At 44.1% G+C, this 27,980-nt stretch overlaps 1 protein-coding gene across 2 annotated transcripts in view; it reads left to right on the forward strand.

Moving 5' to 3' along the window:
* The first annotated feature begins 14,312 nt into the window (after positions 1 to 14,312).
* SLC15A2 (solute carrier family 15 member 2) overlaps positions 14,313 to 27,980 on the forward strand; it is a 41,104-nt gene continuing 27,436 nt past the window's right edge. Inside the window, exons 1-7 of one of the 2 annotated variants that reach the window (XM_086615643.1) lie at positions 14,313 to 14,454; positions 14,757 to 14,803; positions 18,173 to 18,260; positions 18,879 to 19,020; positions 20,876 to 20,968; positions 22,092 to 22,191; positions 27,306 to 27,396. In XM_086615643.1, coding sequence (XP_086471769.1) covers positions 14,313 to 14,454; positions 14,757 to 14,803; positions 18,173 to 18,260; positions 18,879 to 19,020; positions 20,876 to 20,968; positions 22,092 to 22,191; positions 27,306 to 27,396 — 703 coding nt within the window. Of the gene's footprint in view, positions 14,455 to 14,671; positions 14,804 to 18,172; positions 18,261 to 18,878; positions 19,021 to 20,875; positions 20,969 to 22,091; positions 22,192 to 27,305; positions 27,397 to 27,980 lie in introns of those variants that run through there. The other variant, XM_009987332.2, reaches the window with a different exon arrangement.

The raw sequence follows: 27,980 nt of genomic DNA on the forward strand, positions 1-27,980 counted from the left end.
AAAGGAGGCTGGAGCTTCTTTTTGCTCTGTTTGCAGCCAGTGCTGGAAGCAAAAGTGCCGGAAATCTCTCTGCAAAGCCTATTCTGATGAGATTTCTAGCCAGTTTCATGAATCAAGTTGGTTTGGATTAACTGTGAATAAGCCCTTGGGCAGAACTAGCAAATCATGGGTTCATTGATCACAGACACTTCTGTGCACGGGGTCTGACCCAACACTCAATAAAGGCAATGAGAAACCTGCTGGGGCAGCTTATCTGATAGCTGTGGAGCCTCTTTGCAGTTCTCTCCGAAGCAGCTGGCGTCAGCTGTTCCCAGACACTGGAAACTGGATGGGGGTGAATTTTGCTTATGGTCCATTCACCTAATTTCCTGGGGTTTGCATCAGGCCCAGGGACAAGTTCTTTCCACTGCTCATTTAAAAAACTGGTGTAGCAGATGAGACCTAGTAAGAATCAAGCTCGTCTTTTCCTCCTGCTGCTCTGATGCCTTGTTTCCCAGCAGAAATTAACAGGGGCGGATGCCTGCTTCTTCTGGGATTGTTTAACTGTGGGGACAGTTTCAGGGATGTCCCTGGAGGCCACCTCCAGAAGTGACATGTTTTTTAAGTTATGCCCCTCTATTGATCCCCTGTCTGAACAATTTCCAGTGGTGCTTGCCCTGAGCCCAAAGGTGTCTGCAATCAACGCCGTAACGATATTTGAGGAGAGCACTGTTAAAAAGGCTGCCTCTCCTGAAGCATGCTGTATGTTTTGAATGTGACAGGCTATATGAGAGGACCTGAAACAGAGACATTTGAGAAAGCCTGGGAACTTTTAATCCTTGAGCCTAAGCCTAGCTATGCTTTCTGACTTTGGTTTGGGATCCTCTGATTCAAACACACCCTGGAACACCTCTGCTATGAGGATGGGCTGAGAGAGTTGAGGCTGTTCAGCCTGGAGAAGAGAAGGCTCTGGGGAGATCTTATAGCAGCCTTCCAGTACTTAAAGGGGGCCTGGAGGAAAGCTGGAGAGGGACTTTTTACAAGGGTGTGTAGTGATAGGACAAGGGGCAATGGCTTTAAATTGAAAGAGGGCAGATTTAGATTAGATATAAGGAAGAAATTTTTCACTCAGAGGGTGGTGAGGCACTGGAACAGGTTGCCCAGAGAAGTTGTAGATGCCCCATCCCTGGAAGTGTTGAAGGCCAGGTTGTATGAGGCTTTGGGCAACCTGGTGTACTGGAGGGTTTCCCTGCCCATGGCAGGGGGATTGGAACTAGATGATCTTTGAGGTCCCTTCCAACCACCATTGGAAGGTGGTCCTTCCCAAACCATTCTATGACTCTTTTCACCTGGCATCCAAGCCTGGAGTGGACCATGTTCCCTCTCCAATGCAGAGGAGGCTAGAAGTCTTAAAAAAAAAAATAATCAAATTCTATCAGAAGCTTTTGCCTCAAAATGAGTTCTCCATATGGTAAGAATGACTGATCTTCTGAGATTTCATAATGCTGGAAATCTTGTGAGACTGTCCCCTACCTTGCTTTGAAATGCTCCACCCTGTGCCTGGGTTCCTCCTGTGCACCCAAATCTCAGTCTAAGCTAAGCAGAAAGTTGCAGCCACTGCTTTGAGACCTGGAGAAAGCCTTTAATACCCTTCTGTATCTTAAGGACATTTCAAAAATAGAGGGTAAAATATCTACAGAATCAGGCATGGGAAGAACTCAATCTGAGATGAGGAAGAATGTGAGTTAATGAGGTTTGAGTCTTCACCAAGTAATTATGGGATAATTAATTTAATGATATACATCTGTGGACCCAGCTGACCTGTATACTTGGGTGGTGATAATGAGTTTAAAAGGCAACATGTCCCCCTAAGCCTATTTTGGCAGTGTTACTGTGGGGGTTGGATTTGCTAAATGCTTCTCAAGGGTGAACTGTTAGCATAGGGGTTAGTTTTTTTCTCAGGTTTGTGTGTGGCACAACAGTGCTGTTGTAATGTGATTGCAACATGCGTAAGAGTTACTCGTTCTGTAGCTGCTGCTCATTGTCCTGCTGCCCTCCTGGTTGTATTTGCTATGCTGCCCTTGAATGCAAATACTCTCAGTTCTCAGTAGATAGGGAATCCTGAGGTCTCTGCTGTTGGTTTTTTTTTGTTGTGGTGTTTTTTTTTTTTTGGCTTAGGATCGTGACTGGAACATGTTTGAAGGACTGGTTTGTATCATAAAGAGGGAGAGAATGTAGGTTTCTAAGTTTCTCTTCTATCACAGCTTGACAACCTTTCCTTGCCTTAATCCTTCTAAGGAATGAGTTAATGTATTCTCCAGCATCTTTATCACTCCTGCAGAATAATCACTGTTTTAAAGATGCCTGCCTTGATATTACAATGTAATACTCTGCCTGACTAAACCCTGAAAGTCTGGTGTCTGGTAGATAAAAATCATTGAGAATGATTGTTTCATTTGAGGCATCAATAACTTCAGCAGAGCTGTTAGGACAGCAGCTCAGCTGCTCAGAAAATGGTAAAGAAAATTTTTTGTGTTAAGTAGCTCACTTTGCTTGTCCTGCAGACTCCAGTTGAGGCTCCTGGGGGTTTGATTTTCTGGAGTCAGAAATCCAGTATTGAATGCCTGATGGAGCATCAGGGCTACCAGTCCTCCTTGTGAGGCTGTGTGAAAAGGTAGGATGTGTGTTGAGAAGTAAAAGCACTGACTGAATGATCATTCAGGAGTTGTGGGCCCAGTTCTTGTTTCTGTGGATGGCTTTCTGCTCAGCCTTAGGATGGTTGCTTTTTTTCTTTGCCCTTACATTGACTCAGTTGCTGGACCAGTCTTGCAGTAGCTGGGAGAGAGTAGGAGAGGTCAGACCTCCCATTTGCTTCTTCAAGTAGTCTGGACCACCTCACAGCTGGCAGGGTTTCTGCCTGGAGTGACTTGAGTCAACCAAGAGCTAAGTCAGCAGGGCACTGTGGTCCCTATCTCCATGTGGGCTGTCACTGTGCTCACGAGCAGCTGTAGTGCCAAACTATGTGTGTGGAGCCAGATGCCACGCTGGAGATGGGACTTGCAGGGAGCATCCTTGAGGCACTGGTTTTCCTTCAGGGCTTTTCTTTTAGAAGGTGTATAGTCCTCTGTCACTTCTTCCCAGCCTGATGGCAAAGTTACTTGGGCCAACAGCCCTCAGTTTGGAGGCTCATGCAGGAAGACAGGCTGGAGTGAGCCTGTGTTTGAAGGGGTCTGTGCTGTTTAGAGCCAGATGCTGTTACCACAGGGGCTGTTAATTGAAGGGGTATCAATAGACAGCAGGCCATCTCTCTCTAATTTTCCTTTCCTGCCTGTTTCCTTAATAAAACTATTGAGAGGAAGGCTGCATTAACTTTACTTTTATCTTTAATTCTGTGACTGCAGTAAAAGCCAGTATTTGAGAAGTCACTGGCTACAGGATAGAATTGGTTCTGTAATAATAATAACTTGTTTTCACTCTTTGAAAATAAATATGGTCCTTAGTAGAAAGATTTACTCATTGCTGGCAGTCAATCAGCAGGACAATTTGGGCTCTGAGTACTTGATTAGAATAACTTTAAGGAAAATTGCCTTCCTGAATCAAGTAGGGATCCATTAACCTGATGAAACAGAGTTTGCTTATCTGAGAGGTTAAGACTCAAAACACATCCTGGGCTGCATTAGATGAGGCCTCTTTTAGAATGGGATAAAGACAGAAAGTAATAAAAACACCATCTGTCATGTCTAGTCAATCAGATCTAGTATAAGAGAGGAATTATTCCTCTGACTTTACCATTATAAGATCGTCTGTTCGTTAACAATGGGAAGTGTCAGGAATGCTGAGAATTGGTTTTATTGCCTCAAATTATTTCTAGCTGTCTTTATCTGGGAGAGAATGAATATTAATCTGAGTTTATACAGCAAAGAAATATTTCTAGGTGAGTACAATGCTAAGGCATTCTGTGTTGAGTCTCTTTAGTGATTTATTGTTAGAGGTAAAACTGCACGGGAGATGGAGAAAAAGTGCCATGTACACTTTGCTTCTGAGAGTGATTATTTCTGTAAACAAATCTCTTGCAAGTTGCTGAGCACTCAAAGGTTCTTTGAAGCCAGTTGAATATATACCTCTTGAGTGGCCCTCTGCATCTTAAAGGACTGGCACGGCTGGATTTTCTCAGGTAGCCTAGGCTAGCTGGAGGTCATGGAAAAGGTGATTGCCTTTTTTTGGCATGAGTTTATTAAAGCTAATAAATGTTGGTACTAATGGATTTTTCTGTCAGTGAGTACCAGTGTGCTCTCCTCTGTTTACTAAGGGCCGTACAGGAGAACTTGGAGACGTCTAAAGGCTGAATGCCAAAGAGCAAAGACATGCCAGCTGTGAGCACAGGAGATGGAAGGGGTGGTGGAAAGCCTCTATCAGTATATCCCCAGCACCACTGCTCATTGACTGGGATGGAAACACCATCTCCTCTTGTCACACATGACAGATGAGACTGACCTGAATAGGCACGTCTTCATCATCTAGCAGCTCTTGCTGTAGCTGGTACATGCCTATGCTACCTCACAGCCCACCTGTACCGTTCCCGTCTTGCTGTTGCAGCTGACCAGCTTTTCTCTGTTTGCCAGGCAGACATCCTCTCCAGGGAAACAGGTTTAAGAGAGCAAGTGCTGGGACTAGTGAAACCTCTGCTAGGTCTGGGCATTTTGTTTTGCTCAGGTGCAGATGGCATTGGCTGCTGGTGAGTAATAAATGTAAAGAAGGACCAGATCAATAGCTGATAGGTCACCACAGGAAGATACTGGAAATCTGTGGAGTACTTACAGTGTGCTACTAAGAAGAACTGCTTAGAAGTAGATTAGGAAACAGAAGGGCTGGAGGTGAGTGTAGTAGCCTGAAGAGTGAATGTGGCTTAATTTGAAATCATTAAACGTCCTGCTGTTGTGTAAGACTCGTGCTCTGACTGTGTGTCTGCAATTACTCAAAACACATGGGGCTGGCTCTGCTCCTGGTGAAGCCAACAAGGCTCTGGGGGCCTGCAGGTGCAGTAAGAGCAACATACACCATTGCCTGCTGCTTGGGCATCTGCTGTGCTGCTGCCCTGCACGTTCAGCACTGCTCGATAGCTCTTGGGTGGCCACAAGCTGCAAAACACCAGAGGTGGTTTTTGTGTGCCCATGGGAAAAACATTTCTGTGTTCAGGGTTGCTGTTTGCACAAGTGAAGCATGCAGAGTGTTTGCTGGTATGCGCTGTGGGACTCGGCTGTTGTGTGATGGGCATAACCCCATGCAAGATCTCAGGAGGAAGGCTGGGGGCAGACGAGGAGGGTTAGAGCCGGTGCCTGATTCAGTATTCGATCATAGGCAGAAGACGCGCTCCAGTTAAGCTACTGAGACAGGAGAGGTTATTTCTGGGAGAAAGATGTGTTGAGCAGAGGGAAGTTAACGTGTTCTGTGCGGGTGGCATCTAGGGAGAGGCTGAGTACCCCTAGTGCTACTGATGTCAGGTGGATCAGACACCACTCAGCTCCTAGGAAAGGTGTACCTCTTTGAGGGAGTTAGCATAAGAAGGAAGAGGTACAGATGATTTCTTCCTCCTGCACGAGTATAACTTTTCTCCCTGCCAAACTCAGAGGGGGTTTGCCACAAGTGCCAGTGGAGGGCAGACTGCCCTGCGCACAGGATGGTCAGGGCAAAATGAATGATGCTACAGTGTCAGGGTCCGTGGAGACCCAAAAGATGTATGTATAGATCGACATTAAAAAAAAGGCAAAAAAGATCTCTAGTTTTGTGCCAGTCCCTCTGAGACTGGGAAAACCCACATGACTGCACTTTCTGCTGGAGCTGGTGAGAGCTGCTTGCACTCACCATGTTAACAAATTGATCCCGATGGTTGCTGCAGGGGGAGGCTGAAAAGAATGGATGGCACTGCAAGCTTGTTATGAAAATGCAGAGAGCCAGAGTTAATGAATCTTGGATGAGCCCCTGATCTTCCTGGCCCTTGGTGTGGCAGTGGAAGGAGCTGGTCAGGGAGAGTCTGATTAACATCTCAGCGGAAATGACAGCCCCTAGAATGCAGAAGGTTGTATCATATCTGCCTGTGCTTGCATCTGGGAGAGGTCACTGTCAGCTGAGATCTCTCTGGATTAGATGTGCAGGGTTTTTTTATCAGAACAGAGGTATTTGGGGGATTTACATGTTCTCTGTCCCTGGCAGCTTGCCCTGATGAAATACTGATTACACAATTGCAATCTAACTTAAACTGTAGTCAAAAAATCAGCTGTATGCTGGGATATGGCGAGAATACCCTCTCTGTGGTGGCAAAGATTTGAAATTGTGCAGTGTGTTATGTCTTCTGACACAGAGAAGCTTGCAAAGAATAAAATAATCAAGCTCTTTACTGTGGGTGCATGGAAAAAAATGGAAAAGCTGAAATTAATGCCTTCCCTGAGATTCTCCTAGTCCTGTAGCCGGATTAATGTATGAAACCATTTGCCCCAGATGTACAGGAGCTTAGTGCTGCTTGTTTGTGGCCAGTGGAGTTCGGGCTGGGGGACTTGAAATACGTGCTCAAGGTGCCTGAGAAGTAGCGTAGTCAGAACTGAACCCCAGGGTCCTGCTGCCACATCCTGTAGCTGTGCCCAGTCCTTCACTGCCCTATAGACCTCCCCGGTGCTGGGCATCCCTGTGAGCTGGCTGTGAGGAATAAGAGTAGTTACAGGATTCCTGCTCTCTCATTACCAGCTGCCTCTCGCTGAAGGAGAGGCTAGCAGTGAGTAAAAGCAGCTTTTTGCTCTGGAGCTGAGTGGGAGCAGGTGCGGGATTCACCACCAGAAAGGAGCTACTGGCCAGCTGAGGGGTAGTGCAAAAAGGGAAATTTCCAAGGCAGTATCTGTCCCAGAGGGTGGAAACAAGCACAGAGAGGAGGGCAATGCACCCAAAGGATGACTGAGACACTGGATGTGACTGTCTTTCGGCGTTCCTTCAGACCCAAGGCTGCTGCAAGCTGCGATGTCTTCAGTAGCTGAGCTATCCCTCAGAGCCTGTGGCAGAATCAGGAGCTGTTTTTTCTTTGCTGTGATAATACTACAGGCAGGGCAGCTTAGTGGATAGACTGCTGGGCTGGCGTGCAAGAGGTTTCAGCGGAGTTTGCCTTCGTCAGGATGTTTTTCCCTCTTTTGCTCATCTCTGAAATGGAAGTACTGATATCTGCTCAGTGAAATTCCTTGAGATCTGCTACTGCAAGGCACTCTGTAAGATCCTGCTTCCGATACCATCAGGGAGAAAATGTTCTTGGGACACCAAACAATCCTCAAGTGCTTTTCCAAGGTCCTGCCACACCACATCCATTTTTCTTCCAGCTGCAGGGACTTCTCACCTTCTCACTCCATGAAGGGGACAACCCAGCCTCAGCCCCAGGCAAGTGGATCCAGTAACCCTTCAGGTTTTTCTGTTTCCAGGCTCTCTGTGTTGTTCAGAGGTTTTGAACAGAGAGCTTGAGTTATGCCTGAGCCAGACAGCTTGGCACTAGGTATCTGAGGGACTAGCACACCTTGTTTGTTAGGGGTGTAAAAAAGACATTACGAATTGATCACTTACACCGTTGCGAGTCAAACAGCACTGACTAGTGTGTTAGAAACTGAGCTCACATTCCCTTGTACACCTATCTTCGCTCTCCTTTTCTTGATTTGTTTTTTCAGAGCACTCTCTTCTCTGTTACTGACTTTACATACCTATGTGAACAGTAAAACTAGGTTTTGTTTTAACTAGGGACTGTCTCTAAGAAGTGGGCAGCATTCCTAAAATGCTTTAAATCGCTATAAAGGGGAAACAAAGGCCAAGCAGGAAGAGCAGAGCATAGAAACATCCCAGGGAATGGACATGTTCCCATGGGTCCAGATTGCCTGGGGCACGTGGATGTCCATTTTCTCTATGTCTTAAACTTACTGAAACCAGTGCTACCAGTCAGCTCTGAGTCAAGTCATGGTATGTTATCCCATAGCATCAAGTACAACTTAGAACTGGGAGGGAAGATAGCTGGAAAGGAATTCAAGAGGTCACTTAGCCTGTCTCCTTACTGACAGCCTGAATAGTTAAATTGTCCATGATTTTCTATGCAATTTATCACTTTTCTTGAAATTCACTTACTGTTAATCAATGGTCAGTTCCAAAAGACCACAAGTCTTGTTCTGGAGCCAGCTTCTAATTTTTTGCAGTGGTTTTGTGATACTCCTGTCTTGAGAGCCTAGAAAATAATTTAATTTTGTGGTTGCATTTTGTTTGTGCTGGGTTTTCTTCATTTCCTGCCTCAGATGCTCAGAAGATGCTCTATCTTTTCCTGTGTTTTGCGTGAACATTCCCTCCAATGTAGAGAAAAATCCTAACTTTTCCATGCTATGACAGCCTCTTAAAAAGCTGCTTGGAAATAAAAGCCCTTTCCTGATGTGTTTTTTTCCTCCTAATCTTCTAACAGAAGTCACAAGCATTACCAAGTGAAGCTTTTTATTCTTCCCAACAACTGTTCTCCCTCCAGCTTTTCTTCTCTTTTGCATTGTCTGGCCTATAGTGCTCATACCTCTTTTCTGCTTGTTTTTCACAGTGCTTGCCCAGAGTCTTACACTGCTAGCTTTGCCACCCTGCGCTTTGTACTTATCTATGGTACATCTTCTTATAATATAACACTCCTTGGATCCTGGCCATACATGCTACATTCTGGATTTAAATCCTTCTTACCATCTATCTTTACTTTAATATATCTCGTGTGAATAGCCTGCTCTTTTGTAACCATAATTAAAGTTTTACTTCAATGCTCCTTTCACAAGCGACTTAAAATTTACCGTAATCTTTTTATGAGTTGTTTGTGCTGGTTTTCTTCCTTTCACTTCAGGCTATGCATCCTTTGTTGCTCTGTCAAATGACTCAACACCTGTAGGAATTTATTCCTATTTCATTTTGCAATTTGATCTGTGATCAGCTTATGCTGCTCACTGTTGCACATATAAGTAGCTATTGCTGCACATTTCTCTTCACTGTAGAGTTCAGATGTCTCTTCCCTAGTTCATCTTTCCATTCCTCCTGCCCAGTTCCCCTGGATCAACCTTTGTTCAGCTAATAGCAGAGCTCAGTAGGAACTGCGTACCTGTTTGTAGCCTTGACTGTATCTTGTGTGTTGAGGTGATGATGCAAGATAGGAGGCCATGAAGCAGGTGGGACTGGGATTTCCATGCAATGAAGGGGGGAAGGATGCAGGTGGCTTCAGGGCCATGACCTGTGGTGATGGAGTCCCCATTTTGCTCTACTGCTGAACACACAGAATTTCGCTATGAGCCATTTCTGTATCTGCAGAAAATATCTGGGGTTTTCACCTGCAGAGGAGATGCCTTAGACCCTCTCTGAAAGGGAGTCACAGCAGTTTAGAGGAGGTTATGGGGGAAAGCAGAAAGGAATAAACAACAGAAATGCGATAGACAAAATGTTGATTCTCCTTCAGGTAGCTCATGGCTTTAAGGTGAAAAGGGGTCTGGGAGAAGGACATGTCAATGTTTTATCTGCATTCCTGTGTGACAACGTGAAGAATCAGGAACTGAAGCCAGTCTGGCAAAAGGTGATGAAACTCTGCATCTTCTCACAAGCCTAACTACTGAAAGACATGTATAGTTAAGGCCAGCTCTGTAGCTGGTGTACAGCATCAAAAGTTTGGATTTATGGCCAGCTGTAGATCCTGTCTAGTCACAGGTCCAGTCCCTGTTTTCATCCAGAAGTAGTAATTTTACCGAGAGGTAGTGTAGCTGCAGCATGAAGTGGTTGATCGTGAACATCCATGAAAGATGCCATGAGCCTTAGAGGCTGCATTCAAGGAGAAAGGCAGATTCTCTATGACATTTGAGAGCTGAGCAGAGGTGACTTCAGATCAAAAATAAATGAAAGTTTAACTGTTTTATTGGTGACCAAAAGACTGCTGTTGTGCAGTGAAACATTAACAACAGGGTGAGAGCGAGCCAGGATTGCTCAACGAGGTTCATCTTCAGGCGCAACAGACCTGGAGTCGTCCAACGCGCAGGAAGCAGCAGGCATGGCGGAGGGGGATGGCATGCTGCAGGCTGCAAAGGAAGCCCAAGTTGGTGAGAAAATTTTTTCAAGATTTATTTTTGCTAATCATAGAAGAAACTGAAGGCAAAAAGGCATCAGTTTCTCTGATTATTACAGGTTGACTAGTGACCAGATGACAGGCTTTTAAATACAGGTTATGTACTTGATGTTGTTACTGGTATAATCTAAATACCTTTACAATTTTGAGTCTGTAAGGGCTAGTAAGTAGAGCAGAGATGCGGGTCTGAAGACTTCTGGCATATTTTGCTGGTTCAAGTGATTTGATACATCATTTTCTTATTATTTTGAAGATTGACACAAATCCACAGGCAATGGAAACCAGTCTTCTGTAATCAAAGAATTGGAGAAAATAAGCCAGAAGAGACCTGGAGAGGTTATCTTGTCCATCTAGGGCCAGGTCATTAAGCCCAAAGTGTTGCAGGCACACATTCATCTAGCTTCTTATAACCTTACCTGGGAAAGAGAGAAAGAGGAGAGAAACACAGATATGGTAAAAGGGCTATAAAAATATGACCAGTGTGTATGAATTTGAAAATAAGACTCATTATTAAGAGACCAGTGTGGCTGAGCTGAAAATCAAGAAGGGATTGTACCACAAGATGAATGCAGATAAAAATGAAGAGATCAATTGAGTATAAACAGATTAATGTGCACAGTACTGCAGTGGGAAGCAGTGAGAATCTGAGGATTGTAAATGCAAAAGGAAAATGCAGATTGTCTTCCTGTGGATTTGAGAACCAGAAAAAATTAAATGATGGACTGAAAGTCATAGAAAAATGTATTCATGGGAACTTCTGGCTATGCAAGGCATCTGGTAGTTAAATATTACATTTAAGCATGAATCATCCTGCAGATTCCCCACTTGCATAAAGGATAACTCAGAAAAGAGGAGATTTTACAGAAAACAGCCCTTGCTTTCATGCTTACTAGTTGAAGTTGTTTAGCACATGATTTTCACAGAAATTCAGGAGGGCACTTCATCCATCTGCCTGCTCTGAGATGGGACCTGATATTTAGCCAGTCCCTAATATGTTCTTATATAACAAAAATTAGGGATTGCCTGAACTGTGCAGCCCCAGCCACGCCAGCTCTGTTGCAGTGCTCACCTGTCTTTGCAGAAAGGGAATATGGCCAAAAGCAGCCCGAATCTTTTTTACTGAGAATAAAGTCAGTTGTTTTTCTCGTCTTACCCTCAATGAAAATGCAGAGTAGTTGGTCTCTGTGGCTGCTTTTCCTGTCAGTGGGTGAGGGTAGCATTTGTTTGGTAATCTTCTTCCCTGAATTTAATCTTTTTCATTCCAGAGCCACAAAGTAGTTTAACCCATTTGGCAACAGCATTTTGAATTCATACCCTGTTCTCTCCCAGGCTTGCTCCATCCTGGTTTCGGACACAAATATGAGCAGCACACTGGCTGTGTTGTTTTCTTTGCTCATGGAGAGGCTGAGGACCTGCACATTTCCTACCCTCCTAACCTAATGAAAAATCATTGATAGCTGCTCTGAGAGGGATTTCCCTGTTGCCCATCATATGGGTATTTCGCCTGGACCCTCTTTTACTTGTGAAGCGTCAGAGGCACTGGAGTTAAGACAGATCACATCCACAGCTGCTCTAGCTGTTACACCACTTGCCTTGTCACCAAAGAGTACAACAGTCTGGTCTGAGAGCATTTTTACCAATCCAAAATGGCTATCTTGTAACCCTTATTCTCCTTTTGGTGCTCCGAAGGGATTATCTGATCAAGTATCTCTCAGGCTATGGAGGAACACGACTGAATTGTCCTAACCTGCCTTTTTAAAGGCTGTGGTGATGTCCTGCTTCTGCCCTTCGCAAGGGAAGTTGTTCAATACTATATTTAGCACTCAAAGGTGTGCTCGAACTTCATCAGGCTCTAATGATTTGAGCACGTTTGAGGTATCCAAATATTCTTTAAGCGTTTTTTGTCTCATTTCACCCACATTTCTGCTGGTTCATTTTAATGGTGTTACGTATCTTGTTGCAATTTAGTTTTTTTAGTGAAAACAAACAAAAAGGACACAACTTTTCTGGCTTCTCTGGATGAGTTTTTGTTTGCTCGTTTTCTAGTTTAAGTAACAGACTTTCATTTTCCTTCTCCTTCCTCCAACATTGACAGCATTTCTAACACCTTTTCTTATTGCCTTTTGTGTCCCCCTGCTAGCTGTAATTCATTTTGTGCCTTAGCTTTGCAGCCTCTATCACTCCATGCTTGATCTGTTTGTGTATACTTGTCTTCAGAAATGCCACCTTATTTCCATTTGTGGTACAATTCCTTCCTGATTTTCAGCCCAGCCGCACAGGTCTCCTTCTATTGAGTCTTATTTTGAATTCATTGGTATCTGAGGTGTTTGCAGATTTATTCTCTTTAACTTGTTCTTGCTGTTTGCCATGAGTTACCGTTTATTACCAGACATTTGAATTCCTTTTTGCCCGTTCTGTCTCGGAAAACCTTCTGGTAGCTAATGGCCTAAACATTTCTGCAGTGTATTTGACAAGTAATATGTTAATCCCACTGACTGATATGTTTTTTCATGCTAGTATTAAAAAAAAAAATCATTTAGCTTATGTGACGCACGGGGCTGTGTAAACACACTCAGAAAATATAGCTGCAGGATGCTGAAAATATTAAGGCATCACATTGCAGCAGCGTGGGAGCCCTGCTCAAGGGATGGTGAAACCTTTTCTGTCTTCCTTTTGTTTTACTCCTTTAATAACTTTGCTGCTGTGTTTGCTTTGCTCACCTGTGCAAGGCAGAATACAACAGGCTTCTACTGGAAGTTGTCTAGAGATACTTAGGGCAGTAAGAGATACCACCAGAGGGCACAGAAATATTCCTGCTGCCTTGAACACAGGGTCAGACTTGCAGGACTCAAGAGTACGTGCTAACCTGGTGTGCAAGAGACAGGACCAACATGCTCCAGTCTGTTCCTTGCACTTCCCCCAGTGCTGGGTGTGCTTTTGAGTCACTCTTGCCCGTGAAATGGGCTTAACAAACCGCAGCTCTGTGGAGGCTGTTTGTGGCACCCGAGAAGCGTGACCCGGGTGAAAAGCAAGGTTGCGTGGGTCTGCAAATCACTGGGAGGGCTGAAGATGAGGAGCTGGTCTGTGCCAGTACGGAGGAGATCCCAAACTGCTGTAAAGAAAAAGGAAATAAGAAAAAAGGGTAGGCCTTCCTGGCCTCGTCTGAAGTTTGTGCTGTTGGCCCCATGTTTAGCTGCTCAGTTAGCAGGAGTGAAATGGAATTTCTGGGAATCGTCAGGAGAAGCAAAGCTAGTGCACATGAGGGAATCTGGGGAGTAATTATACTTACTCTGTGCACTGTCACATCTGAGTCCCTTTTCTAAACATTCTCCACGTCTTATTAGCAATAACTGAAGCCAAATTAAGGATCTGTGGTGTAGGCAAAGGTCTCTTTCCTGGTTTGTCAACTGCAGACGTGGTTCCTGTGATACCCAAACACTAGCAGCAACTCGGTACTGGAGCTAGGGATAAGTTTTTGGAGATTCCTTGTACCAATTGCAGATTCTGGGTATGATCTGGACTTTTGCTCATAAGAGAAGGGAGAAATATTTGGGAAAATTCTTTGAACATTTGCCTTTTAAGGAAGTTAAATGTAAGGGGAAGAAAAAACCACCTTCACTGTGCTGAGAATATGGCAGAGCCACAGCCACTGAGAATGGTTTATGGAAAGACTGCTAATTTTGCTCTGTAATTGAAACTGGTACTGGAAGAATATGATGACGAGCTCCTCTGTTCCCGTGGGAAGGGCATGTAAGGAGGGGCAACAGGGTACCTGCAGGGAGCTAAGCCCACGTAGCAGCAGGGGGAATCCAGGACTCTCAGCACAGCATGGGATGCGTTTGCCACATAGGGAACCTTTGGATAATAAGAAGTAGATAAAGGCCATAAAAGTGGCCTTTTGGATAATAAGTAGAGATGGGGTTTGTGGCTGCTCCTGGGTGCTGGCTGTGCCCTCCGTATTGAACTGTCCCAAGGTCATTCCAGGGAATTGGTGTGGGAATGAACTCTGGGTTGCTTCACTCCTGGGATAGCAAAGAAATGATTTAACACAGAGCAGGCATCCGTGACATCCAGTGTCTGAGGGTTGGGCATGATGAGCATTTTAGTAGTTATGACTTGGGATGAATGTGTGGCTCTTCGGTGGAATGAGATCCCTGCAGAATAAACCTGTCATTATCGCATCAGGAGGGAGATGCACACTCTGCTCCTAAATCCACAGGCTGTAGGGGTATGTGGGAACTGGGATTTTTATTCAGCTCACATCTGTTCAGCATACAGTGCTGTGCTGGGCTGGTGCACGTACAATAGCTGGGGGCATGCCAAGCAAATAGGAGGTCCGTGCCACGAAGCACCGACAGCCCCAACCTGTGAATGATTTAGGCTTTGTTCCCTGACTCTTCTTGAACTTTGGCGTTGTCTTTCCTGGTAGCATCTCCCTCCCTTTTCTGCCCTGGCTGCACAAATGTGCTCAATTAGGGTTAACTCAAACTGAATCAAACTTCATGCCTGAGGTTGGAAATCTTCCCAGTCAACTCACCACAGCCACATAGCATGGTGGGAGACAAGGCGAGAGGGGAGATGAACGCTTTTCAGAGAAACGAATCCAAGGAAACTTTGTTCACTTTTATTTCTGCAGGAGATGATCCTCCCAAAGGAGATTTCCCTGTTCAGAAAAAATCCCCGGTGAGTGTTACAGCTGGTTTCCTTTTCTTTGTTTTCTGCTCAGCTTGCTCTAAACATTGCAAGATCTCTCTGTTCTTTCCTCTGTTGTGCTCTGGCTAGAGACAAACACTCTTTCTTGCAGAGGGTTGAAATAAGCGTTAACAACTCAAGGCAAAAATCCCTCCAGTAACCTGATTAAGTTACGAAAGGGCAGCTTAAAGGGAAAAAACTGTCTGAATGTTTGGGGAAAAGGGTAAGAGTTTTGATTGCTGCCTTTTTCCTAAACGTTACTTTCCCTGTGGAAAAGGACTGACTTCTCTGAAGTGGAGGGGGATGTCGTGCATGGGAGGGAAGGAGGGAGCTGACCTGTACGTGTGCTTAATTTGATGAAACCCACCAGGGAAGGGCCCCCAGATGCTGCAAAGCAGAAGGAAGGACAGGGATTGAGGACAGGCCGCTGGTGTGTATTACAGAGCCTGACTGTAGTGCCGGAGCCTCAGGTTTGCATCTTTGCTTCTGATTTGAAGCCAGATTCAGGTGAATATTTTGTTGCCTTGCAGCTTTGAAGTTTGTGCAGTTTTCAGGCTAATTCTGGTTGAGTGCTTGACCCCTAAAAACTACATTGTATTGACTTTGGAGAGAACAGGGCTTGTGTTGCACCTGCCTTCACTTGCAGGATGGTAATACTGGTAATGGTAATATTTGCTTCTAAAGCCCGCCATCAGTCATGTCATTAGCAAGCCAACTATTTAACTCACAGTTTTAAGTACTGTGCAGACATTAACTATTGGATATCCAGAGCTCCAGTGAAATACTAATCTTAGTCCCGTTTTGCAGCTAGTCAGCAAGAAGGAGAGGTGAAAACAAACATCTCCTGTAGCTGGCACTTTAAACGACCTTTCTTTTTTCCAAAGACACAGACTATCAACTTCCACAGTATCTTTAAGAGCGCCATAATCCTGCAGATCCCAGGCTTACAGTGGTAGCTAAGCACAGCAGACTGTCTGTGCGTTCATGAATCCAGGCTTAGCCTCTTTGCTTTTGCTGGGGCTCTCTGCTGAGCAACGTCCTCCTCCGCGAAAACGAGAAAACTGCATCTGGCTCTCCGCATGGATGAAAGCTGCCCACTTTTGGATGTCCAGGCAGGCCACAGGCAGGTCAGTGATACAGCAGAGAGAATACATGAGGGTTTCTGCGTGTGCCGATGCCATCTCATGACATGCCAGCCAGATAGAAGTACCCCTGCTTGTAAGTTGTTGCTCTGCGTTTGTAAGTACTTACTCAGGGTGCTGGCTCAGGTGCTTAGTGAGGCTTAGCTGGAAATCACCACCTTCCACTCTCCTGTCCCTGCGTGCCCCTCCTCATCTGTAGGAAGTGCCCATCCCAGAGCAAGAGTGACTGAAATGGGTCACTGCCAGGTTTTCTGTCACTGGAGGCTGCAGTGTGGTACCTTAAACTGCTGCAGCTAAACCCAGCAGGGCTTGTGCACCGAGTGCAGAGGGGTGAGTTTAGGCAGCAGTTCTCAACACCTGGCCATCTGGGTTGGAACAGTCACGCTCTGCATCTCCATCAAATGTTATTAAATCTCATGAGTACTGATAGCGAAGTCTGTGAAAGAGGAAGAAAAATATCCCTGTTATACAATTTTACTTCCAAGTTCAGAAAATGCCTTCAAGCACTCACGGGAAACATAATTTGCCTCTTATGGTTTTTCTTCTTTATTACAAAAATCTTGTTGGAGAAAGGTATTCTATGTGTGCATATGTCTGCATGTTTGTGCATTTACAGCTTATATATGCCACCATTTTTAGACTAGTCTAAAAGCAGGAGGCCCCAGTGCAGTTTCCAAGGGAGCCCACTCTGTCTTACAAGCCATATGCTGACCATGATGGTTTCAGAGTAAATAATACATGAAATGGATAATTACATATTTACTCTAGTAAAGCAAAGAGGCCAAGGGTTTCTTAATAAAGGCAGCCCATAAATAGAGAGAGAGAAAAAAACATATAAAAAAGGACAAAAATATTTGTCTGTAGAGATTCTGGGTTAAATAATGGAAAGCATTTTGTGGGTTGGGTTTTTTGTTTGGTTGGTTTTTTTTCTCGTCAGACAGCCAGTCTTGTCTCTTTTGTCGCTCTTGTATAATGTTGAGCAAGACAGCATCATTAAGCTAGACTCTTCCAAACTTGATGCCATTGCTTTGGGAATCCAAATAAGCTCAGGTCTTGTGGTGGTGAAATAAACCTGAATAAACACATCTATTTTCGTATCTGTATTTGCATTTGGGGCTCTGGGAAGAAACACAAGAATTCATTATTTCCAGCTTGAGGCACAGAAATGCATGTGAAGAGTTCATCTCACTTCACTGGCCCACACCGTGGCTGTTTAAAACCACAAATATAAATGCAGCTGTTAATATCACACTCCCTCCCCCAACCCTCACCAAGTGCATGGCCAGCCTCTCTCCCACTAATTAGCAGAGGCTGGGCAGTGCTGTGAAAACCTGCTTTCCCTGTTGCGAGGCAGTGGAGCTAAGCAGCTGGAAGCTGCTTAGCTCGGACCGCGGTAGGGTAGCAAGAGGGACGGAGGCCCACGCAAGGTCATGCCAAGACTCATCTGTTTAAATGTCTTGTATTTCACTTGGGAACTGCTGATTTTAGCTGAAGTAAAGCCAGATTCAGTGAAAGAGTGGCCATGCTCAGATCCGACAGTCCCACTGCTGTTTTGCTTAGTTTTGATTGATAAATTTAGTTATCCATAGCTATTCCAGCATTCTTGGAATAAGAAATTGATGCCATGCCTGAGGGAGTGCTGAACACAGGGCTGACACTCTGCTTCAGTGGCCACAGTGGTCCGGTTCGGTGCAAGTGAGGTGCAGAGAATGAGGGCAGTTGTCGCGCAGGAGGGAGCGGCTTCACACAGAAGCAGACAGCAGCTCCCTGGGGTCTACCAACTGCTGAGGCAAGGTCTGCTACTAGGAGAGGGAGCAGGTGGGGGCAGGGGAGTAGCTTTATGTGGAGGGTAGGAGAAAAGGCATCCAAAGGTGGTTTTGCATCTCAGTGGGTTTTTACATTGCAGTGGAGAGACAGTAGGACACTTTCACTGGAGTTCCTGTAGTTATGAGCATGGTGGGCTGCTGACAGCCCATGAATCCCCATGGTGTTCCTTACTGGGCTTGCATCACCAGGCTGATTCACTGGGGAGCCTTACCCAAAGCAAGATAGGTGTGGGGTCCCCTCCCTCCTTTGAGTCCAACTCACAGGCCAGTCAAGCAGCAGTGGGCCCCATGTTTTTTGACTGAACTACTTTTCACCACCCAGGCACTGTGGGGATATGTTACTGGGGTGAAGGCTTTCACAGAGCTGATGCATTCTTGTCTGTCTCCCGCAGAAACTCTGTGGCTCCAATTACCCCCTAAGCATTGCCTTCATCGTGGTGAACGAGTTCTGTGAGCGCTTCTCCTACTATGGCATGAGAGGTATGTAACTTGTGTCTGGGAAATGACTTTCCTGTCCTTGGGTTTCTGTACACACTGGCCTAATGCTCCAGGGCTGTGCTGTATGTGGTCTCAGCTGCCTTTCAAAGTAAATTATTATTTTGGGATGCAGGTATGAATGGTGTGCCCTAACATTGATGCTACACCTGCTCTGAGCAGAAGTTGGGACTAGAGAGCTTCAAATATACCTTCCAGTCTAAATTTTTATAGGATTCTCTGTCTCAAACCTGGTTTTCCAGTGTGTGATGTCTTTCATGGTTGTGTGCAATCAGCATGTTTGGGAACTGAATCATATAGGCACCTAATTTGCAAATAGAAAATGTGCATAAACAGAACTACAGGTTGTGGTAAGATAAGCTAGAAAATATATTTTCCAGCTAAATATAAATGTTTATGAGCAAAGAACACCTGATACTTATATATCTCATTTTCCTATTTCAGGGATTATGAGGAGCAGGTCTGAAAGCACAGATCATTCCACAACAGTGCTCATAGCTGCTAGACAAATCAGTGGTTTTCTTGCTACCGTGATGTAGTTTCCTGCTTACCTGCAGAGATACACATTAATTATCTGATGTGATTTACTTGTTTTCCTTTTAGCTGTCCTGACGCTATATTTCTTAAGCTTCTTCCACTGGGATGAGAATCTCTCCACTGCTGTGTACCATGCCTTTTCTGCGCTCTGTTATTTCACACCTGTCATTGGAGCCATCATGGCAGACTCATGGCTTGGGAAGTACAAGTAAGTGAAGACATGTCTCTAACTCAGGCAGCATACATCTACACCATGCAGCCTGTGCAAGCGTAGTGCTGTGTGTGCTCCTAGTTTTAATCTAGCTCAGGGTGCAGCAAAGGCACGCTTGCGAAGGTCAGCTCCTCTCTATTAGTGGATGAACAGCTGATCTGTTTGCTCTTGCTATTCTGTGCTCCTCTTTCACCCAAAGGCCAATAGGCAGCAAAGTTGGAACAAATTAAATGTCACAAGCACACTTTTCCTCCACTGTCCTGCCCTACCCACCTTGAGGAAGCTGTGGTGTAGGGTGATTAACCCTCAGCTTGCCAAGATCTGCTTCTGAGAAGGATTTGAAGATGGTAAGGAAGCAGTGTCATCCTCTAGATCTCACAGTTTCAGATGAGATGTCACTAGCTATACTATACTGACTTACACTTTCACAGCATAGGGAATGTGTGAGCTCACCCATTTTTATGTCAGAGAAACCTGGATTCACTCAAATAATCTCTCTCAGCACATAACAAGGTAAACTCTCCCTGAGTGATTAGGCAGTCTTCTCTTCCACTGATAAGTTGTGGGGCCATCATCTGCCCCAGAGTGGTGGTGAGCAGGAGGATATAGGACTTTCAACACTGTCCATTGTTTGAGGAGTCTTGACTGTCAGAGTGATGATGTGCAGCCGAACCCTTCTCTCTAGGACTAAGCACATCTGACAGAAGAGTCTCAATAGAAAAAAAACAGCTGCTATGTGCCTTTCCAGCAGAAAGTTCTTAAGGAGATATCAATTTTCTTTTTCCTTTGTGGTCAACTTTAGTCATTCACTTGTCCCTTACAATGAAAAAAATATCAGTGATGGTTTATTAATTTTGTTATTTAAGGTCACCTAGCAATATCCATTGGTATTTGAGGATATCTGTCTTTCAGCATGATGTTGTGAGAAGGTAAATCCTTATGCAGACTTTTGCACGTTAGGCAGGAAACTTCCCTGGAGTAATCCCTGTGACTTAATGGGGGGTGGCTTTTGCTGTAGTAGATGGATCTCAGCCGATACTGAGGACAGGATAACAGATTAGAGGGGCTTTTAGAAATTATCGGATGTGGCTCTAAATTAGCTATTGCAACCAGGGTTTGAATAAATTGAGGACTGCTTCCATACTCAAAGCTCCTAGGGCTTCTTCTAGTGCCTCTGTCCTAACAAGTCCTTCCATTCCCTCTGTGTGTGTCTACTCTGCACATAAATACATAGACATGTCTTAATCATGAGGATGATGAAGGAATAGAATATACACAAGAGCCTGATCCTCCTAGTCAGATTTCTTCTGCTCCCTCACCAAGACATGGGAGGCAGATAGATGAGCTCAGTCCTTCAGAGGTACTTGGGATCTAAACCAGACTTGTAATGGGGAAACCACACTCCTAATTCAGATGTGTTAGTCAGGTGGATTGAATGTGGGCAATGGTCTCTATCGATGCCTTCCAGTCAAGGGATTCACTTAAGCGCAGCTACAAAATACCAGTTATTAGTAATCTGGAAACTGAATTGGACTCATAGTACTCTTCTATTTGCAGTCTTCCATGCATGACAAGACTGGAAAGTTTTTAGTTTATTCTGCTCAGCAACCTCTGCAAAGAAAGCAGGGGCTATCCCTCCTTAATCCGAACTCATTTGCCTATCTCTTTCTTCCAGTGCACTCGGTGTTGAAACAACAGAGTTATAGCTGCCTGCTATACCAGTGGTATGAGCAAACCAGTTCCTTATGTGTCTGCCAAGTAGACCTGCCGTATCAGGAAGCACAGGCGCAGTCTGTTTTCGGATCGTACATCACCCAGCACCTTCAGTCACTGCTATTTGCTTTCCTCGCAGGACGATCATCTACCTCTCCATTGTGTATGTGGTTGGCCACCTGATAAAGTCAGTCGGTGCAATTCCATCCCTAGGCAACCAGGCAGTTCATGTGTAAGTAGCTGTTGAAACTGCAGTGCTGTAGTAGGTTATGATGGTAGCTAGTTTACTCGGGAATGTAATTTGTTTCACCTCCATCAGGCCAACAGTTTGGGGGCTGTGCATGGGTTGCTTTTATCAGGGAAGGGTTTGGGATATTTGAGTAAGAACAGGAGGGCGGATCTAGAGTGTGAATGCACCAGAAGGAATTGGAATTCACCACAGAGACTCTAAGCCTTTTATCCTAAACCCTTACCCGTATCCTCAGATGTGAACCTCTGATCACCACTCTGCTATACCATGCCACTGCAGTTTTGTCTCCTCCTTCCAACTGCCTGCACCAGGCTCATTCCTTCCTCATTTCCTCGTCAGCATAGCTGCTTAGCTCAGCAAAGTTCACCCGTGTGCATGAAAACACAAAACCAAAGATACATTTTCTGATGTGTCCCTTCCATAGGGTACAACCCTTATTGCCCTCTAGATTCTGAACTGATAGGCTTGTCACAGTAGTTCCCCAGCTGGCGTCTCCAAAACCACCAAGCTCTTTTTGCCTAGATGGTCACAGCTCTAAAAATATGCACATGCAAGCAGGAGCACATCTCATTTACAGAACAGTTTCCTTTTGTCCCAGACCTGGCCAGTCCTGACACTCCTGTTCCCTACAGAAGTAATCTGTCAGGCCAACAATGGTATTTTGAGGAGCTCTAGGAGGTAGAAAGCATCCAAGAATGAGCTTAATTCAAAAGTTTGTCTATGCTTACCCAGGTGGGAAGGCTACAGGAAAAGGCTTCTCTTTTTTTTTTTTTTTTTTTTTCTTTTTTTCCCCTTGCTTTTCTCAGTTGATCTCTGCAATCTTTTGTTCTCATATGAGCGAAAAACAATCCCACAGATCTTTGATCTGCAGTATGTCCTTTGGGCCTCAGAACAGCAAGAAACTGACAAAACTGGTTTGGCTAATTGACTGATACTGAATGCAGAAATGAGGATAATTGATTTGTTTTTTGCACTTATCTGGCTCATCATCACTACCCATGTGCAAAAGGCAATGATACCAGAGGAATCATGGTTGAGTGACACTAAAATGCTCTCATTTTAGTGAAAGGTTCTGCAATGGTGATATTTTTGTTCTTGCATGAAGGATCCTGTCTATGGTTGGTCTGTTTTTGATCGCCCTTGGAACGGGAGGTATCAAGCCCTGTGTCTCTGCATTTGGTGGGGACCAGTTTGAAGAGGAACATGTAAGATTTCTTTTCTTTCCTAAAATCTGCAGTATCTGTTTACTTTATGAGGATGTTTGTGTGAATAAATCCTGTTGTACTAGAATAAGGGCCAGTTTTCTAGGAAAAGATATATTAAGATGTGAGGTAAGATGGTTTGCATAAGACTTGAGAGAATCTGCTTGCTTCAGGAAAGCAAAATGACAGCAGAACAGACTGACACTGGGAAGGACAGGTCATAATTGCATCAAATCATCTAAATGTTAATTGGATGTCGAAGTAGTTGGAAGAGCCTGTATCATGTATCATGGAACTGTAGCCATTTCTGGACCATCTTAATAGACGTGATTATAGTGCACTGCAACGGAATACAGCAAATGAAAGAGAAAATTGTATTATCAGCCTATGCTTCCTTGGGAATTTTCCCTCTAAGCAGCCATAGTCTGTGTCTTAGATGTTGTCCAGAAAGAACTGTAGGAAATTCCAGTCTTCCAACAGTAGTGCTGGTACTGGAATGTTTTCTAGATATTCCAGAATGGAAAGTTCTGAAGAGTTGGGAAAATCTTTCCTTTTAGTTCTATTTGTGCTCTGCGTCCTGTGAATTGTAGTCCAGTTGCATCATGTCCTCATTCTCCATCATGAGTGCTTAGCCCCTCGCCTGCATTAATTGCAAACTCCCATTATGCAGCACAGTGGCTTAACAAACGATAACATAATGCTTAAAGAAGCAAAGCAGGTCAAGAAGTACTAATCCTCAGCCAAAAAGCATAATTGTCAAATTGACCTGAAATTAAACACTTACATTTATGTTAACCTAACACACAAGTAAAGATTTCAGTTTTCTCAATGACGGTATTCAAATCAGCACCTTCTGTGCATGGCATGAGTCCTCAAATATGTAGAAGACTGCTGCTACAAGAAAGAAAATAAATGATGAGCAGGCTTAAATTCAAGAAGAATTATTTAGGATTGACAGTAGGAAAAATTTTCCAGAAATAGATTCTAGAGAAGTACTGGAAAAGACTAGGACCTTTGAGAGATGGAAATTCCCATCAATGGGGGCATTGAAGAAGGACAGTAGACTAATGGTCTGCCAAGAAAGGAGCTGGTAGAGTTGGACAAGAGATGGAAGCCCCATAGGACAGTTTGCTGTTTGTCTTTTGCAATGCCCCAACATGTAGTCAGCATTTATTGAATAGATAATATAGACTTAGAATGCTTATTTTAAAATTTTGGGAAGACTTGTGCTTTCTGCACATAAACTTTGTGATGCTGAAGTGATGAATCTTCTGATTATTAAGGAGTAACAAAACCCAGGATGTTTCGTGGTCACTTTTTCAAAGCAGATCCTTCTGCAGGCATGTCCATCCTATGCCGTCAGTTGGACTTGGTGCTTTAGCGGATGCTGCAGAAGAGGGAGCAGCAAGCATTTTGCAGTCACCAGCCTCACCAGTTGGCACAACTCTGACTAAAAGCAGGCTGGCAGTGCAGCACACATGCTCTGGGAATACACCATGTGCATACCACCATGTGGGCATCCCAGCTTGCAGCACCAAGAGTTGTCCCAAAAGGATTGTAACAGGTGTTACAGCAGCATTTTCAGAAGTGCTACTTCTATGAATATTAATGACTAATAATGTTTATCCAGCATCTTTCAATTACCACCTAATTACAGTATGATAATATGTACCACTTATCTTCAGCGCATTTTATAGACTCCAGCTAATGAATCTCAGCATCCCAGTCAGGTACATACATATTATTATCCCAAACTTACAACCGCAACTGAGTTACAGGTTAAAAATTGGATTGCCTGTGGTTGTGTGGGACTGTGCCCGTTCTCCAGCATTCAGACTACACCTCTCCCAACAAATTTATCAAATACTAAGGCTCAAACATTCACCTGTGTGTTGCCTTCAAGAAAAACTAATTTAGAGAAAGAAAACCGTAAAAAGCCTTCTGATAAAGACAATGCTTTCTGCTCTATTCGTTCCCTTCAGAATAGAAAGTTTTGTATTTTACTGTTTTGAAATGACTTGGCCTTTCAGAAGTGAAAAAGGTTTTATGCTATGTGATAGGAAATTTAAGTCTTCAAAATCAGAATGAGAAGTTTTGAATTTGTAAGGAATGAAAGGTTTGGGGCCAACCAGAATATTTCTCTCCTCGGAGTGGTGTTTCAGAGGACTTATCATGTTTTCCCTCTTCCACTCCAGGTAGGATGAAATAAGTTTTGAAATTAAGCATTCAATTCGCCGCTTAGTTTTCAGGACACCAATAAACTTCATCTGAGCCCTTAAGTGCACAGACTTAGTTGTTTCATCTGAAAACTAGGGATGTGGTAGTTCTGTATATAAAATGAGTAAATAAATTGCCCCTGCTATTCTCACGTAGAGACGAATGTATGTTTTGAGGGTTTGGTCTGGTTGGAGCAAAACATACCAGACCAAAACCATTGGTCTGGTTTTCTTTTAAGTACTTTATGAGTGTAATAGTCTTGGATCTGCTGCTTTGAGAACAGAACTACTACAAGCAGTGATGGAGACTGATTCAGCAGGAGGTCAGACAGGGAAAGTAGATTTATCTGCAGGAGATTTCCAGGCATCTCTCTCTATGGGATTAGGAGTCCAAGCTAAAAATGCCTGAACAAAATTATATTTATGATATGTTATAGGAATGTGAAGGCTTCTGTGCATATTAATTGAGGCCTAAAGCTGCTTTTAAACAGTGTGATACGGTGTTTAAGGTACTAAATAGCTTTCTCTTTGTTTCTTTATTTTCTGGTTGCCAAGGAGATCAGGATTATCATGTACGGTACCTTTTCTCAAATTAGCCTAATCCAAATCATGTTGTTAACTTACGTCTGCTCCAAAGATTAACAGAGAGGGAATTCTTTTCTCGAATCAGTGTAATTTGCAAGATGCTGCGTCGTTTTTGTACTCACTTCTACTTTTCTCTGACCATTTTTTTCCATCACTGAAATCTGAAAATATGTCAAATAAGATGCCTCAAATTCTTTATGCGTCATTACTCTCTTCTCTTACCAGCACATTCTTTTTGGTGATTGTTGCTGTAGACTTTATCATGTTGAGAGCTGCATGCTTGAGTTTTTCCTCAGCTCTCAGAAATTCTGAGTTGCTCAGATAAGAAAGATTCGAGATATGACATGAGAATATGACTAGAAGAGGGCAGGACTGTGAGGATTCTACTGCACCACCCATGTCAAGCCATGGCAGGGCTACTCTGGGAGCAGGAGAGATTGCTGAGGTTGCTTATTTCTCTAGATTTCCTTATGATGACAAATAACTAGTCACAAAGGTAGAAGGAAGAAGAAAATACACTTTTACTTGCTTCGCAGTAGAAAATTCCAGGTAATCGAAACACTGGTAAGGACAGAAATGGAGTATAAGAGATAGTAAGACCCTGTTCTGTTTGCTATTAATGATGGGAACATGTCATAGAGGTGGTTATTATAAGGTTTACGAATCCTTTAATCCAGGATAAACCATTTACGAGTAATATATGGATTAGATTGCCTGGGATGTGCTAGGAAATAAAATTGTGGAAGAGACAAAAGCTCAAGTTGATAGAGTCTTCATAACTCTGCTGGGGCAAGGCAAAAAGACCTTAATCCAAATGGGGAGTTCCCCAGACTCCTTGATGGGTGGCAGTGGGAGGCGATGGGGCTCTCACCTTCCCAGTACCCGCTTCACAAGGGAACATAAAGAAAAGCCCTCCCATGCCCTCCCACCTGCCCACCTTCCCTGCAGCAATCCCCTGTGATAAGAGGCTTCTTGCCGTATAAAGTAGCATTATTTCCTGTTGGCTGCACCATCAGTCACGGGAAGTTTTGTTACGTTTTTGGATCCCAGGCTACATTCCATAAGAGCTGTCCTCTTTTAGTTGCCTGCAATTCTTCTCATTTTCTCCTGTTTTCTGGTCTTGTGAATATTGTTGTCTCAGGGAGCAGAAAGAAGCAGGAGATATTAAAAGGAGAGAGGCCAGAACCAGGCCCCTGAGGAGCTCCCTCACACTCAGCTAAGCTAAAGCTTCACATTCAGATGATGCTCTGGTCATAGGGATGTGGCTCAAGGTGCCCTAAGGAGCTCTCTGCCAGGCACCAAGCCATGTCCCAAGCAATTTGCTCACTACCTTTACAGGACCTGGTGACAGGTGGGAGCAAAGCCTAGATACATGTGGAGTACATTGGCTGCCTGGGCTTGGGCTGTCCTTAAATGCTGGTTTCACTGGCTCAGGTGTCCCATAGCTGGTGATACAGATGAGCATGGGGTAGATCAGGTAGCCTGCTCTTCTTCCTCCACTCTGCTGCCCACTCAGGCACAGGAAGGAGGTTTAGCACTGTGCATGTATGTCTCCTCCAAAAGCAAGGAGAGACTGCTCTTGGTTGAATGCCTTCACATATTACTCTTGCAAAAAAGATTAAACTCCACATCAAGTTCTTGATTCCTTCCAAATTATGAGTTATACAGGAAGAAAGAAGATCAACAGGAATCCTTTGACTATATGAACTATAATATATTACAACATCAGTCAAATTCTGAACTCTTTCTCTTAGAGTTCATCCCACCATCAGGTTCTTCAATTTGCTCCCGTAGATTTAATTTACCCTATTAGTTTGAGATTGACTGGCCTCAGCATGGTAATCTCCCATCTGATGGATACCTCTCATCTATGCTGTTACTACCAGCTCATCAAAACACACAAGTTTATTTTTCTATTTCTACACAGGAGAGGAGGAAAAAAAAAGAGCTCAGACATGGGAAGAAATGATGAGCTTGTCAAACCGTGCCAAATTGGATTGAATTAGGTGACAGAGGATCTGAATCATGCTACTTGTTCTGAATAAGTAAATGCTTTCCCCTCCTTGCAGTCTCACAACGCTCTCGAAGCAGTGGCTTTTCTTCTGAAATGCCAAAAAACCCCAAAGCGCTTCTCAAGTAACGTGAGCTGATTTGTGTAGGCATTTACCACCACCTGAACACAAGATTGTTTGCTTAACATTTTATGCACTACGTGTCAATATTTACTCAGCCTTCCTAACAAGAGAATTGATGGTGCTCAATTTGCAAGCCCAATTGTGCTAGCTGTGACATTGATATTGTCTTCTCTTGTTTTAGACCTCGGAGAGAAGCAAGTTTTTTTCCATCTTCTATTTATCCATTAATGCTGGAAGTTTGATCTCCACGTTTGTAACTCCTGTATTAAGAGGTCAGTGTTGATTTAGAATAAGACAATACATTAGCTGCCCTCTGACTACTCTGCTGTGCATAGTTAGGCTCTTATGACAACTGAATGGCAGAAATTACATTATCTGTGGAGTGGCCAGTGTATTGCATTTACGCCTTGTTAATCCTGCCGTAGCAGCGTAACAGATTTATAGTACTAGCAGACAAGTCACAGAAACTATATTCCTGGTTGTATTTCAAAGCCAGCCTGTACTGTAGAATCAGAATGTGAAAAGTGGAAGGACCTATTGGTCATCTAATCCTCCCCATTGCCAGCGAAGGATTATTCCTGTCTTGCCTGCAGGTAGCCTGAGTATGGGAATGGATCTCTGCTGTCCTGTGCAAGTGTCAGGACCAAAAAACTTAGCAGAACAGGTTTTGAATTCCTTCCTTCTCCCTCCCACAGGGTGCTGCTGGCTTTTGGAGGGGCTCTGTCCTTTTCCCAGGCAGTGTCTGCGTGGGTCTGCTTGCAAGATTGCAGCCCTGAGCAACTAGCCTTGAAAACAAAGCACAGGCCTATGCCCCACTTAAGACCTACTTTACATTCCAGCTAGCTTGCACAACCCC

The sequence above is a fragment of the Tauraco erythrolophus genome, chromosome 8 (assembly GCF_009769465.1).
Source record: "Tauraco erythrolophus isolate bTauEry1 chromosome 8, bTauEry1.pri, whole genome shotgun sequence".
Taxonomy (NCBI): domain Eukaryota; kingdom Metazoa; phylum Chordata; class Aves; order Musophagiformes; family Musophagidae; genus Tauraco; species Tauraco erythrolophus.